Raw genomic sequence first — 15909 nt, 5'->3', positions numbered from 1 at the left:
CAGTCTGAGGAGCAACCTGGCTTCTAAATGCTTGGACAGGGAGCTGTGAAGGAGGACTGTACTGCTGCTGTCCTCTTGCTCTTCAGCGAGTCCTTCAGATGGATTAAAAAAGTGCCACTGACCCACCTCTGGATAGTTGTGGTATGAGTCTCTTTGGCTGCTGTGAGGGTCATCAGTGGACACAAGTCCTTAGGGCTGGGGAAGCTGACATCTGGGGGTGGGGAGGATCTGAGGAATCTTCAGTGCTGCAAGAGAACTGACCTGCAAACGATGAAAAGAAATTATCCGCCAGCTGGTTCATTTAAAGTCCAAAATTACATCTTTATTACCTTGTTTAAAGGAACAAATGAACTCAGTGAACTTGTGCAGTTCCCAGAATATCATGATGGCAAATAATTATAACCCTACAATGCAGGGATCTGGAAACTGATGCATTGCCTAAATTTCATGGAAAGTTAATGACAGTAATTCTGCCTTTATTTGTGAAATGCTGTCTGTGCAGTCATTAGTGCTTAATGGGAAGGAAATATGGCTCTTGAAAGGACAGTGGCATTCTTTTTAAAGATGAGAAAAAGATCAAGACGACAAGGCTATTTGGTTAATGCATTAATTGTGCCATGGCCTTTGTGCCTTTCAAAGTGTCCAGTCTGCAGGTGCAGCTGGGACCTCTCTGCCTCTGGGGCCAGTGATGGATTCTTCCTCCTGCTGTACATTGGGAGTTATCCTTGAAATGCTGATGTGTCTGTTGTTGGGGATTACCACTGCTTGCCTTGGAGACTGAACACACAGGTTATTGAGAGTCCCTTTAGCTGCATCTTCTTGTTCTGGCTTCATACCATTGGTGTTGCCTTAGTCAGCTAGTTTCCCTGTTGGATATGTGTGTTCTCCAAATATTTATAACCCTAAATCCTCTTCTCGTTACTTAGATAATTGATTGATACTTGTTTAAACTGGATTGACTGATACCCCAAGACAGCATACAGTCATCATAAACAAGAGCAGGACAGGTTAAGGAACCAACAGGCATTGGTAGAAAAACCATCTTTATACCTGGTTATATCGTTTTTTCATCTACACATAGTAAATGACAGTGTCCTTGATGATGCTTTTTTCCTTTCAATAATAATCCATTTATCTCTCCTAGGCCAATGATTCAAGAGAAGATCAAAGTGCTGGGCGAAGCTGGTCTTTCAGAAACCAATTTCTCTGAAACAGCTGAGTCCACTAATTACTGTCCTAAGGTAATTGACCTGAAAGAATATTGGTGGTCCCTGGGAGAGGCTGAACAGGTTTTGGCTTGTGTAATCTAGATTGGCAGGCTGACCTTACACCTGTTCTGCCTTTAATGCCATGGACCAGATTCTCCAGCACCTCCCAAAATCCATGTCTTGACTTAGACCTTCCACAGAGATGTTCCAAACCTTCTGTTTGCAAGGAGACGTGTTAGCCTCCATATCATTTGTATGCCTTTGAGTGTATATATATGTATGAGATATATGTGTGTGTGTATCATACATAGTATGATCTGTGCACAAAAATGCACCGTCTCAGGGGGAGCATCCTGTGATTCTTGCTCACTAGGTTCTATATGACAATGTCCATGCAGACTCTGTCTGTTCTGTTTTCTCAGCCTGATCCAAAGCAGCAGACCATCTATGACCTTTTCCAGAGGACCTTCTCTGAGAGCAGAGATGATGCTGATGATGCTTTGCTTTTGGAGGCAGCTGATGCTGGCTGTGAGTTTGACTCTGACAGTGTCTTGCAAGATAAAGAAGCAAAAACATATTCAGTGAGTCCCAGAAAAAAGCAGCGTATTGAGGAGTTTTTTAAAGTGTAATGGTGACAGCAAAAGAGATGGCAACTAAGAGATCTTTTTTAATTAAAAAAGAAAAACCAAAACCAATCAAGTTTTATTTTTCAGTTTTCAAAAATAAAAGACTTTTAAGTTTTCTGTATCTCTAGCATGTTTCATCTCAAACAATGAGAAGGCAGTCTGACAGATGTGCAGTGCACACCTGGCAGCCTGCAGGTTTTGCAGTTCAGGTTTGCTGATGACTGAATGGCCATGGGCAAGTAGCATGCTGCTGTGTTTCAGTATGTTGGTTTCCACAGTTGTTTGGTTTAAAAAGCAGGTAACAGTTGTCTGTCCACAAGGCAGAACTATTGTGAAAACCAACTCCTCAGCAGCTGTAGAGTGCTTTTAACAATCAGTCTTCCAGCTCCAAGAGTTCTAGCCTGTGTTTACATGAGTTGGTTCACCGGCAAACTTAGTTCCTACTTGGGTTGCTCACAAACTGGCTTTCTGATATTCCATTTGGCCATGAGGAAAAAAGATCCAGACAGATTTTGATGTTTTGTGGACGTGGGGAAGACAAGGGAAAAGAGCAGTCGGTACCTTGAAACTAAGCAGTGTAACTGTGTGCCAGGAAGTGTGCATTGCCTGATAGGCACATCTGCCTGAGCACTCTCATCTCTGACCTCATCTGCTGAATCTTAAGAGCTGCTCCATGGCGTGTGCTTCTTGTGTCAGTAGAGAATAAAGCTTGTGCTAACTGCCAGGGATTAAGTCTGGAGGGGGGGGGGGTGTTTTCTTCAAGACTCAAGACTAATTTCTACAGGTGAGTGAGGAGAGGGGGACATGTGCAGAGTTTTGCTCTTGTTTTGTAAGATGCTGATTCTGGACTAAACTGTTTAAATAAAAAGTTTTTCTTAAATTGTGGTTCCCAAGCTTTTGATACTTTTTCTGTTTTAGCATTTCATCTCCCATTTGGACCTTAAGCTTGAGAAGTATGTGATGCAGTGGAAATATTAACATTTTCTTAAAAGTACTTACAATGTCTGAAAGATATGTCCTTTTTGTGCTTTCTAAAACACATCAACTTTCAAATGGGAAACTCCCATGATACTTTGCTTATAGGTGAATCAAGAGTTACTTCCATAAGATGTTTAGGCTGGTATCCTGGGACCTGTTATTTGCTCCCATTACAGCTCTGTGCAGGTTACACTAAGAATGCCAAAAGCAGCACTGTTGTTTAATGCAGTGATTAAAATGCCTTTTTTTGATCTGTGATAGTCTCTACCATGCTCTCAGCCCTGTGAACTGGGATGCCTGACCTCCCAGCCTCAATGGCACCTGAGCAAATCTGGTCTTTGGTTCCTTTCAGGAGCCTGTGACACAGTTGCTGTCCCTTGGGCATGGCCTGATTCCACTTCACAGAGGTGATGCCTCTGCAAAAACTCTAGAGGCCACTTTTGATGTGGGCTTGATGTAAAAGCAAGTGGCTTTGTTTATCACAACTAGTATTCTTAGGCATCTCTGCATAGTTTTTTTTTTGTGTGTGTGTATTATTGCCAGGGTGGTGTAGCGTGATCCCCAGATTAATGTCTTTCATGCTTCTGCTCTTAGTCCTAGAAGATACTTGGAAATGGGCTGGTGCCAGTGTGACCAGGGAGTACAGGAGAAGATATAATTTCACAAAGGTATCAGTTATCTATGTTTTACAGCCATAATCTCTAGAGAATGTTTGTGCTGCAAGATCAACCTGGTAATAGTAGATATTTTTTCCTGCATTGAAGGGTTTGATTATTCCATTTGCAGCAATTGTCGTCATGGAAATGCCCCACAGGCTGCGTATGCAGTTGTGCTGGGTGGAGAATTGCTTTTCATTCATGACTGCAGAAGGTGCTTTGGGGTGTGAGAGCAGCAGTGAGGATTGTGTGACTGGGCTACTGGAGGAAATGCTTTATCTCTGGGTTTGAGACTGAGAGCTAAACATCGTTGCTCTTGCTTCAACAGCTGGCCAGGAAATAAAGACACACTTTCTGCCATTTTTAAATGCCTGTCATCTTGAACACAGAGTATTCAATCTGTCTGTAAGACAAGTGATCTTTCTACTTGCAAAGTGGGTTGTTGTGAGTAAGGGGTGAGAAATGCTGCTGTCTGCTGACTGAAAAAAAAATATGGAAGACATTATTTGTATACTCATATTGTTTTCTCCTATAGGAGTAGTTCTTTTCCTCTTTGTACAGCTACAACTATTTCAAAACAGTATTTTTCTGAAATACGCTGTAAGTACCCTTGGAGAATTCTGCTTCTCATGAACTCTATTTATCTTGTCCATATGTTGATAAATCCCAGCCTGTTAGAGGAATGCTAGGTGTGCTCTTCCTTTGCTAGGACCCATAAAATCTCAGCTGGTTTGCTGCAGAGATACAGAGGTTTTTTTGAAGTACACTTGAGATTCTCTTTATCCTTACTAGATGAAAAAGGGGAGAAGAATCTTGCAGGAAAGTGCTTTTAGTGATTACTTCAAGGAATTGGAGAGACTGTGCAAGCCTTATCCCAATTGCACCATTAGTCCATCATTAATATGGTGAGGAGGTGGCTGGGCAGCTGCCAGCAGGCTCAGACAGGATCTCCAAGGCTTGCTTGTACAAGGTAATGTGCAGGCTGACAGACCCACAGGCAGACTTGGGAACATGCAGCACTCTTGGGGACTCTTCCACCTGCCCATTGAAGATGACACAGCTTTTTGGCATTATCTAAAGCAGAGGAAAGGGAAGGACCCATCTTACTGGACCTTGGAGCATCTTGCTGTGGCTGGACGCCTGCTCGTACATCTGCATCAGTGCTCCCACCCACACTGGAGAAAGGTGCGTTTGCAAGAAGGATGCCAAACCAGGAACAACAGGTAAAAATACCTGAATAATAAGCTGGAGCAGTTCAAACTAAATCTCCTACATGTCCCAGGCTGGCCATCTTCATGTGCTGAAGAGTTCAAGGCAGTGGACTATCAAAGTAAAGCCGAGCTGTCCTGTCTGCATCCATTATCGTCTCAGTCACTTGGAAACTGTGTTTACTCTGGCAGTGCTGGGAATGGCTGTCATCCGAGGGGGCTGGGTTTAGTTGTTGCTAGAGCTGTCTGTAACACTGGTAGATGAAGGGTATGACCATGCACTATACTCTCACAGAAAACTTTTAACTCTGTAGATACAGACCGGAGAATAGCAGTAGATTCTCTGTCCTGGATGTGTTGGCTGACACTTTATATTTTTTTAACCATATCATCCCTAAGCAGCCAAAGGAACTTTTTACTTTCTTCCCCCCCCTTTTCTTTTTAATCTTCTAATACGTCGGTATCAAAGCTGTATCCTGTGAGTCATCATTATGATGAGGATCTGAAAAGGGCAAATATATTCCTAGGATATATCAAATGAGATTTTGACTCAACACAGGGAGATATAAATACCATTGCCTAAAGCCCTGCTGAGCCCTCATCTGGAACACGGCTCTGGCCTACCAGCTCCCAGGAGAAGAGCTTACAGGGATGATCAGGGAATGGGGAGCCCGGCATGAAAATTAAAACTATGAGTGTTCAAACCCTCAAAGCAAGAGCCAAGAGGGGATGCAGCATCTGTCTGTGAGCGTCTCTGAAAGTACAGTCCCCAGCCAGGGAAAGACTTAACACGGTGGCAGGGTACACTTGATTCATTAATTCCTTACTAACTAAATAGACTGCAAGTGAAGAGGAGGGCTGTCATGGATCAAGGCAGCCAGGGTGGGTATGGAGCTGTCAGGAAGGGAGGAAAAGCACCTGCAAGAAGCACCTGGAGATGGTTTTTCCAGGTGGACTGGGAAGCTCTGGCTCTTTCCTGGCAGGAGGGGATGAGCTGGATCTTACATTAAAAAGCTCTTGGGCTAACTAATTACATTTCTTAATGGAGGTTAATGGGTTGCTAATCCTCATATGAGCATTGCAGCTCACTGGCATTGGTATGTTTTGCTGACCCCACATTTTGGTGCTGGTGGTGGAGACGCCTCCAGTTCCCCAAACACCTGGGGTACTGTCTGGGTGCTGAGTGCCACCTCTGCATCGACACACTAAGGATTTCAGGGCTGGTTGTCTCAACAGCAGATAACCCCGAGGAAATTAGGAAGTTGCCTTGGTTCCATCAGGTCAGGTTATCTTGAAACCTTTTGGTTTAGGGCTGGTATGTTCCAAGATGAGAATTTGTCCTCACTGATTAATCATCATCATCTTTCTGCAGTTCCAGTCAGGTTTTCTGTTCCTGTTTTAATTCTGACATCTATCTACTACTTTCTCTTTAAAAACGAAGTCAGTGAATGTAACTGCCCCATCTCCTATCCTGGGGGGACCTCCCTGGGTGGAAGCCCAGGACCCTGAGCCTCCGCACTCCATCTCCCTCCGGCAGTGCTGGGGCTCATGGCTCATATACCGCTTGGCTCTCACGTTGGGTTCCACAGTGTCACAGAACGGACCACGGGGCATCATCTGGTCCAACCTCGCTGCTCAAGCAGGGTCATCCCAGAGCACAGGACTGCATCCAGACGGTTCTTGTGTAGGTCCAGTGAGGAAGACTCCACAACCTCTCCAGGAAATCTGTTCCAGGGAGCGCTCCTCACTCTTGTTCAGGGGAACTCCGGTGCAGGGGGTGTCTCCCAGAGGGACAGCGGGACCCGCCCCGGCCCTGCGCGTCACTTCCGCCCGGACCTGCGCACGGGGCTCCTTCTCCCCGTCGGCGCCGGCGCAAGATGGTGAGTGTGGCCGGGGCGCGTCCGCCGCCATCCCCCGCCATCCCCCGCCATCCCCCGCCATCCCCCGCCATCCCCCGCCATCCGCCCCGGGGCGGCCGCGCCGTGTCCCCCGGCGGGCCCCGGCCCCACACTGGGCTGCCACAGCGGCGCGCTGCGCTTGGGCGGTCGTGGGGAGGCGACCCGGGAGCGGGGAGGGGCGACCGGGGAGGCGGCGGGGACAAGCCGGCCCCGGGCTCGCAGCGGCTGCACCGTGAGGGGCCGCGGGGGCGAATCGGGTGGCACAGCGCTCCTGAGGGAGCCGGGCTGTGCTTGGGCCTGGCGGCTACGCTGCCGCCCGAAGGGCGCCGGCAGAAGTTGTGAGGGAGGCTGAGGCTGCGGCAGCCTGGCGTCATTTCCTAACTGCTGCTCCAGTAGAGGGCAGAGAGAGTGATTGGGGGACTGGAACATTTCCCTTACGGGGACAGGCTGAGGGGAGTTAGGCCTGTTCAGCCTCGAGGAGAGACGGCTGGGAGAGATTCTCATTAATGTGTATGAATATCTAAAGGGGCGGTGCCAAGAGGATGGAGCCAGGCTCTAATCGGTGATGCCGAGCAATAGACAGGAGACAACGGGCAGAAAGTGATGCGCAGGAAGTTCCACCTGAATACGTGGAAGAACTTCCGTGCGAGTGACTGAGCGCTGGAACAGGTTGCCCAATACAGGGCATGGAGTCTCCCTCACTGGAGATACACAAGAACGATCTGGACCCAGTCCTGTGCCACGTGCTCTGGGATGACCCTGCTTGAGCAGGGAGGTTGGACCAGATGATCCACTGTGGTCCCTTCCAACCTGACCCATTCTGTGAACAGTCAGTTTTTACAATGGGGGCGGGAGGCAGCAGCCCCAGTTTAGGTCACTGCTGTGACAGGAGAAGGAAGCAGCTGAGGAGATGGCAGTCTCTGTAAAGTCAAAGCTTACTGTGGTTTGCCTCCCAACAGGCCAAGCGCACCAAGAAGGTTGGGATTGTGGGTAAATATGGGACCCGTTATGGTGCATCCCTTAGGAAAATGGTGAAGAAGATTGAAATTAGCCAGCATGCCAAGTATACCTGCTCCTTCTGTGGCAAGGTGAGAGATCTCCTTACCTCAAAAAAAATCTTTAAGAATCACATTGTTTCTGGTGCTAGAAAGGCAATTTGATGCTTCAGGAATTTTTGTATAAAAGGGATAACATGACTAGTTTTGAGACAGTGATTAGTGTATAGTGAGCTTTGGCCTACTGTCAGAATCCATGAAAAAGACAATAATATACATTTCACATGTATGTTTAGTGGTAGTTAAATGAAAACAAACATAAATTATGTTTCATTATGCAAAAGATTGAGCAGCGTTGCCATTACACCTCTCATAAAATAGATCTGACAGAATTAAAGTGTCACACTTGTTATCTTGATAATTAACACATGATTTGAGCCTTTATTTTCCTTCAGTAGCTTTATAGCATACCTGGAGGAGGAAGAGAGGAGGAAGAGAGCTTGCTTTTTCCCCACTTAAAACTCTTGATGGCAGTTGCATACTTTTGTGTGCTATATAACTGAGGAGGGGGAAGAATTTTTGATAAGCAGTAATCTTACCTGCTCATGTACATAATCAAAATTCACTGTTAAATCTGGTTTTCAACAGTTTAAGAGGCCCATCAGCTTGTGCTTTGCCCAGATATTTTTTTATTGTTATCTGTAGAATAGGTATCTGTAAGTGCCTGGGAATTTAAAAGTATTTTCATCAGAGTTTTTGGGGGGTTGTGTTGGTTTGTTATTGGTTTTCTGTGTTGTTTTTTTTTTTAACTTGGTATCTTTGTCATGTGAAGTGAGAATGTTGATAATCCCCTTTGCAGAGCTGCCTAGATCAGGCATAGGTCTAGGCAAACCTGTTGACACCTTTGCAAGGTGAGGGATACTTGCCCAGGAGAGAGGAGTTCAAGACCCACCACTCACTCTTTAGATGCTGTTTGAAGGGTATCTGGTTTACAACAGTCTTGGGTTGTCCAGGGATTACTGGGAACAGTGGTGTCACATTAGTCACCAAATCCAGGTCAGAGCATCAGTTACTATGACCAAGGTATCTCCTAACTATTTTTCTCCTTCAAAAAGAGCTGAATTTTTGATGATGCATTTAGAAAAGATGCACTTTATATCTGAATGAAAAAGTGTTTCAGGTGGACTTCCCCTGTTCTGCAGAATCAGAGTAAAAACATTCCCTGATCCTCGCCTGTCTTAACTAGGCTTATAGGAATGCTGTGGTGTGATGCTGAAGTCCTCGCCTGAAGTTGGTTGTTTGGCTTTTTCAGCTGATGGAGAGTGATTTTTTTTTTTCTCCCCCTTTTATTGCAGACCAAAATGAAGAGGAAGGCTGTGGGTATCTGGCACTGCGGATCCTGCATGAAGACAGTTGCTGGTGGTGCCTGGACTTACAAGTAAGGAAATGAAGAAGCTCCTATCAGCATTTATTCTTGTGTAGCTGAGGCATAATACAGCTTTTGATTTTTTTATCTTTTTTTAATTTTAATCTACTAACCATTAAGTAGATCTGTGTTGAGTTAGTGACATGGGAAGTGTTGCCTGCTTTGTTAAAATTTGATTGCAGTGGATCAAATTGTATTTGATCGCTATTCTTTGCAATAGGCAAAACCAGATTTACTCCAGAAAAATTATTTCCATGTTTTCCTTTTGTTGTAAAAGCACTGAATCATGACAGCCCTTATTGTGCAGGTGCTCTTGCTTACTCCCTCTCTTTACTCTCCTTCCCCCACAGTCTTGATAGAAGACACTGTTGCTCCACATGTAACAGTCGTGAGGGAGCTGAGCCCACACCATGTGCATGTGGTGGGTGCATGACTGGGTAATTTAGGTTAAGATGTAGCCTGTGAAGCTGCATGTGCTTCTGTAGGCCAAGGCCTACGCTTTGTTGTCATGAAAACAGAAGTGGAATTAGACTCCTGTTGACAGCGCAATCAGACGATAACTATTCAAAATGAGTTGTGCTTTCTTAAAAAAAAAGATAACACTGGCACAGTTGTTCTGCTGCCACATGCAAATGACTCTGTTTCTTCCTCCAGTACCACCTCTGCAGTGACAGTCAAATCTGCCATCAGAAGACTGAAGGAATTGAAAGACCAGTAGAAGCTACTTCCTGTTCTCCATGTGAAACATCTTTTTTTCCCATTGTCAAGATCTGTCCTTTTACCAATAAAAAGGTGATACTGGAGTACAGTCATGTTCGTCTTTTCTGCAGGAAGTTCTGTCTGTTGTGTTATGTGTGGATCTTGGCTGGATGCCAGGTGCCCACCAGAGCTGCTCCATCACTTCCCTCCTCAGCTGGACAGGGAAGAGAAAATACAAGGAAAAGATTTGTGGGTTGAGATAAGGGCAGGGAGAAATCTAGTTACCTAGTTACCATTACAGACCTGACTTGGGTAAATTACTTTAGTTTATTACCAGTCATATCATATGATAATGAGAAATAAAACCAACTGTTGATTCCACTCAACTCTCCCTTCTTCCCAGGCTCAGTTTTTGATTTTTCTCTCCCTCCCCCCCACCAGCAGCACATGGACAAGGAATGGGAACCGCAGTCAGTTCATCACACGCTGACTATGCTGCTCCATCTTTTTCAGGAAGAGAGTTCCTCACGCTTCCTCTGCTCCAGCATAGGGTCCCTTCCACAGGGTGCAGTCCTTCAGAAACAGATGGCTCCATTGTGGGTCCCTTCCAGGGGGTGGAGTCCCTCAGGAACAGGCTGCTCCAGTGTGGGTCTGCCATGGGTTCACAAGTGCTATACGCAGACCTGCTCCAGCATGGACTCCTCTTCACGGGGGCACAGGTCCTGCCAGGAGCCTGCTCCAGTATGGGCTTCCTACAGTGTCACAGCCACCTTTGGACATACCCCTGCTCCAGCATGGGGTGCTCCACAGGCTGCAGGTGGATCTCTGCTCCACTCTGGACCTCCATGGGCTGCAGGGGGACAGCTGCTTCACCATGGTCTGTGCCAGGGGTGCTGGGGAACCTGGTCTGGCATTGTCAGGACCCATCCCTGAAGGTGGGGTAACCAAGGTTCTTGTTAATAAATCTTGTTAATAGATCCCTTGGGGTGGCTTAGAATAGAACAACACTGGATGGTGTTTATAAATATATATATATCTATATATGTATATATATGGTTTATTTTAGAACAATTTGGTTGCAATGGAAAGGGGCTATTTAGCTGGTTTGGTTACTGTCTATAGAAATGAAACAATATAAAAGTATAAAGATACTACTTATGAAAATACATAAGAGTAGATAGTGGAGAGGAAAGATACAACCAGCTGTTGATCCAGTAATGGGGCTTAATGCAGTTTAGATCTTGGTCAAGGTGACGGGTTGCGATCTTGATCCGTTGGGGTCGGGGGGGCTCTGTGCAACAAAGTTCAATGGGTTTAAGATATGTTTGGGTTCAGGTGGGAACACCCAGGTGCCTCCCCTGGAGATGGGGGTGGGGTTTACACTATCTGATGTAACACGGTGGATGATGTGCGGTCTGTGGTGGAAGGCCCCAGAAATTAGTTGTTGATGGTTTATGACACCTTCTAAGACATGACAGGTGCCTCTCAGGCCAGTTATGCCCCATCAGAAGGGATAAACACCTTCAGGCCTACGTGTTAATTTGAATATCCCAATACCTTCTGGGGGGAAGGTGAGGCGAGGGGTGGTGAGAGCCAGTGGTGTGTGGGTGGAAGGAGTTTTACACCTGAGCCAGCTGTGTAAGGAAGGACATTAGCTTGATAAAAAGCATTATCCCAGCTCCACAGGATCTGCTTCTTACCAGCCTTCTCCCTTGCTCAAAAAACAATGTTTTGCTAAACAGAAGTTCATTTGTCATGGTTATCTTCTGGTGATGGTGTGCATGCACCCCCTCTGCACCTGGACTGTTACCTTGCACATTGTCAGCAAAGCATCCGCTGCTCCTTAACCTTTAAAATTTCTGTCTCTCACAGACCACTTCCTCTCTCTCCTTCTGCACTGACCTGAGTACTTGCAGAGCTGTTCCTCTCACATACTCTCCTCTCTGCAGCTGCAGTTGCTGTTGCATTCAGTTGCTGCAGTCTTAACAATACAGGTCAGAAAACACAAGGCTTGTTAATAACCCTGGTACCTGCTGAAGGAAAAACAGTAAGGAGGTAGCAGAGGGGTCACTTGCTCTTGCTCCAGCTTAAGCTTTAAATAGATTTGGGTGGTGATGAGCTACAGCATTAATAATTCATTAATGAGCCCAACATCTTCAAAAGATCAATTCAAAACTGGACCTAAGTAGGAACTTTTTCCCAAGCTGTGGGAAAAAAGTTCCTAAGTAGGAACTTTTTCTGAGCCAAAAGTCTGTGGCTCGGAATTTTGACTGCAGTGTCTCTGAACGTGTTTCCTAAACTTTTTTTTCCTTTTAATTCTGTGCTTCAAACTTCCCTTACTAAAGTAAATTCATGTATTCAGGTATCTGATGTCATTCCTACCAATCTGCATATCCTCATGTCACCTCCTAACAGGACTTGTACTGTAACCCCTTCCCTGGGAAGTCAACTGCAGTGTCTAACCACTCTCTGGGTGAAAAACCTTTTCCTTATATCCAGCCTAAACCTCCCCTGACACAATTTCAGGCCATTCCTTTGAGTTCTATCACTGGTCACCAGAGAGAAGAGTTCAGTGCCTGCCCTTCCATTTCCTCTCTGGAGGAGCAGGACAGTGTTGTTCTGCTCATTGCTTTTTATTCTTGATTCGGAGTGCTTGGGTCACATTTTCATGTGCAGAGATGTGACTCTGCACACATTTGTGCTTTCTTCATCAACGCAGAGGTCATAATTGAAGTACAGGTTTCTGATAAAGCTCAACTGCTCTGAAGTAGCCATTCGTTGGCAGGTGCAGAGGATACGTTTTGCTATGTTGATATCCCAGAGTGATTGCACAGGTATCTTATCTAAGGTGACTTCTATTCCTGCCGAGGAAGTTGTTAATTACCCTTTCGATTTATATTCGCAGAGGGCAGAAGCTGGGCAGGGTGGAAATAGGAAGAGAAGGTAAGGATATGAGATGATCTTTTTGATCTGGGTTGTGTGGTTCTACCTGCATCCTGGATGAGTAGGCTGCATCCATCCATACTATGCATGGATGGGTTGTGCCCTCAGACCTCCTGGGCTTGTTGTGCCGCGGTGCTCTGGCCTGATCCTCAGCAAAGGCGTTCTGTGTTGGGGAATCTTCAGGGCTGCCAATTCCACCGGTTTCCCCAAAGTGAGAGCAGGGAGGAAGGTGGAGGGGGCCCGGAGGAGTAAGGATGCTGCGGTCAGAGCACCGGCAATGCTGCGAGCGGCCAGCGGGCGACACTGCCGCTCTGCTGCGCGGTGCTGCGAGGCTGCTGCATCCTCTCGGCTTCCCTTCCACTCGGGAGAGGGGCTCTGCTCACCTCTATGCCCACTGTAGCTTCTCAGCTCAGCGCTTCATGCTAACCACCCCCCTTCCCAAACAGGCTACAGTATTGAATGTAGACTGAAACGGGATTCTGTGACAAAAGACATCAGGAGGTAAAAATAGGAATGGGGAGGTTGGAGATAAGGATTTTGTCTGTCATTTATCACCTCTAACAGAACTGAATTTGTGTTAGGTCTCTGCCTAAATGCTGTATATATTGTAGGAGAAATTTTTCTATTGATAATTACGTGATTTGGCCAGTTGATCCTCCAAATTTGTTGTTTCCTCTGGGAATCTAGGGTGAAAACAGGAATTCTAAGCAATTTTGCTTACTGCTTTCCATATATTTGCTGTTGAGCCTTAATCAGGAACTTGGAAAGAGTTGTCTTAGATGCTGGCACCTGTCCTGGAAGGTGTGAACTTATGGTAGCATCTGACCCATCTGGATTGCTACAGCTCTGGGAATTGGAGAACAATTTGATGGAAATGGTGACTTTAAATCTGACTGAATGTTCTGTAGATGTGGCTGTGCAGGTGTGTTGATCTTGGTTGCTTTTGAAGAGCAGGTGGGAAGGGGACCTCTTTCTCAGAGCAATTTGTCAGTCCCGTGGGATTTTTCTTTCAGGATCAAGGATGGTAGCTGTAATTGGGATGGCATTTCAGGTGCCCAAAGGTATGTCAGGAGCCCAAAGGAACCTGGAAATAAAAAACTGAACAAGCACAGTTCAACTCTCCTCATTCTGATTTCTGTTAAGCATTTACTTGTTTCCAAAAGAAAATAATTGCTTTGGCTTTACCCCATTCCTGCTCCCTCCTGCTCACTGACAGCCTGTTTGGTTGGATCATGGGGCACCATTGGTGTTTGTATTATGCCACATATTAAAGACTGTTGGGGCCTGGGGCTCACAGGGATGAGAAACATCAACCATAGGTGTTGGTTGCCCCTTCCCTGTGTCCTGACTTAAAGCTGGTGTGAACTCAGGCTGTGTGAACTCAGGTGCTCAAATCCTTTCTTAGGGATTTGGCTGTAGTACAGTCTGACAGTTATAAGCAATAGGCACCATGTTTTGAGGAGCATATCCCAGTGTGATTTCTGACTTTTATGAACAGCAAATTTCTTGCCATTGCTGTATGGTCATCTGCCCTCATCCTTGAACACAACCAAAGGCTGCCCACTGCCTTTCTGAGCTACTTCATACCTCTTCCTCCATGCGCATCCCAGGGAGATTTCCAATAGCACTTCAGAAACAAGAGTGACTGATGCAGATGAGTCACCTTTCTGGTGTCAATATACTCTATCTAGGGACAATTTGCTAGGTCTCTCTCTAGAAAGAAAGGAGATTTAGTGATGAAGTTTATTGCTGGCTTTGCATGCAGCTCAGAACATTGGACAAGAGAAGCAGCCAGAGTCAGGGAATGATGTGACCACCACTTTAACAGGCTGCAAGTCACCATCTGATTTTATTGTCCAAGCTTCCACCTGCTTCTTGTCTCACCTGTATTTTCAGCAGCTCCGCATGGGGAAACATTGCATTACAGAGCTGATCCAGCTCCTGTGAAAGAAGTGGGCAGGCAACATCTCTCTGCTGCCCAGCTGAGCAGCAGGGCTCACAGATTTTCTCAGAGAAATGATTCCTTAAAGGATGCTACAGAATGATTTGCAGTGGCATGAGACTGTGTATTCCCAGCAGCTCAAGGTGACAGGGAACTGCCTGCTTGAAACTGGCCCCAGTGCTCTGGAAGTGGGCAGAAGTTGCCATCGGTAACATATCCTTCCTCTGAGTATTTGATCTTAGCGGATGTCTTTTGAGGCATGGAGTGTGGCAGAGTTGTGGATATGCCTCAGGTGCCCTTATTAGATGCCTGAATGCATTTTGAAAATGGCTGCTTAGAAAATGTCTAATTGCTATTCCACATATTCAAAAAGTTTTTTTTCTCTTGACAAGGCTTTGGCATGCCTTGGATTGCTAAATATACTTTCCTCTTGCAAATTCTTGGCAGGGATCTGTGTAAGGAATTATGCCAAGCAGTCTCTTCAAATGTTAACAAGCTCATCGGTGTGGCTTTCCCAGTGCAGGGTTTGTGCTCTTTTTTTTTTCCACCTTCTTTCCCAAAAAATCCCAGCCCTTCTTTTTGTACACTGTTGCTCTAAGCATATGAACTACAGCAGCTCTGCAAGAAAGGATTTTTCTAACCAGAGCTGAAAAAAAGCACTTGTTTGGTGTTCAACAGTTTGGTGTCACTGCCTGTTCAATCTCCTAGGGCTCCTGTCGAGTAGGAAGTGTGGATTTTGGGGTGCTTCTGGAAAAAATCTGTCTCCTCTTGTCCCTTGCCTGGTCTTGCTTTTTCCTCTGTTTTTAGCAAGTTGGACTGTGTTCTTGCATGGCAATCGTAGATTTGATGTCTTTCTTTCAGTATCCTATTAGCAAGTGAATGAGGCTGCCCTGCTCCCTTTTTGTTTCCTCCCCAGTGCTTATACTGGTGCAGAAGCAGCCCTGGCGGTGGTGCCTGCCGCAGGCAGGGACTCACAGATTAGAGCTTCAGGCCTGGGCTGCAGCTCTCCCTCCCCCAGGGAAAGGGCAGTGCTGCTCTGGTATCTGCCAGCAAAGAAAGCAGGGAGAAGCCAGTGCAGCACAGCTGAAACCCCAATGTGTCCCTAAACCTTATCCTAGGAGTTTGGCATCCATCAGTATGTCAGGTTACAAACCTCCCTTGAGCCTCACCAGAGACAATCTTGCCATAAGTATTTGGAGAGCTTTGCCTCTGACATGCTGTCCTGGCCTTCAGTCATCTTATGGACCTACCTTGGGAACAAGCATTTATGTTCCGGTTGGGATGTTAAGATTCCCCTCCCTGTGCTCAAAGTCTTGTCTGCTCTTCATGG

General features: G+C 46.0%; 2 protein-coding genes across 5 annotated transcripts in view; both read left to right on the top strand.

Moving 5' to 3' along the window:
• SMARCAL1 (SWI/SNF related, matrix associated, actin dependent regulator of chromatin, subfamily a like 1) overlaps nucleotides 1–2714 on the top strand; it is a 37917-nt gene extending 35203 nt beyond the window's left edge. For all 4 annotated transcript variants that reach the window (XM_032693167.1, XM_032693168.1, XM_032693169.1 and 1 more), the window contains exons 16-17: nucleotides 1145–1241; nucleotides 1631–2714. In XM_032693167.1, coding sequence (XP_032549058.1) covers nucleotides 1145–1241; nucleotides 1631–1837 — 304 coding nt within the window. In that variant the 3' untranslated portion in view covers nucleotides 1838–2714. The remainder of the gene's footprint in view (nucleotides 1–1144; nucleotides 1242–1630) is intronic.
• Nucleotides 2715–6461: 3747 nt separating this feature from the next.
• RPL37A (ribosomal protein L37a) lies at nucleotides 6462–9800 on the top strand. Its single transcript, XM_032693172.1, has 4 exons — nucleotides 6462–6556; nucleotides 7534–7662; nucleotides 8925–9007; nucleotides 9650–9800. The coding sequence occupies exons 1-4, from the start codon at nucleotides 6554–6556 to the stop codon at nucleotides 9711–9713; spliced, it is 279 nt and encodes a 92-aa protein (XP_032549063.1). The 5' UTR covers nucleotides 6462–6553; the 3' UTR covers nucleotides 9714–9800.
• Nucleotides 9801–15909: the final 6109 nt, after the last annotated feature.

Source organism: Chiroxiphia lanceolata, chromosome 7, assembly GCF_009829145.1.
Source record: "Chiroxiphia lanceolata isolate bChiLan1 chromosome 7, bChiLan1.pri, whole genome shotgun sequence".
Classification (NCBI taxonomy): Eukaryota; Metazoa; Chordata; class Aves; order Passeriformes; family Pipridae; genus Chiroxiphia; species Chiroxiphia lanceolata.
This window is presented reverse-complemented; position numbering and strand designations above follow the sequence as displayed.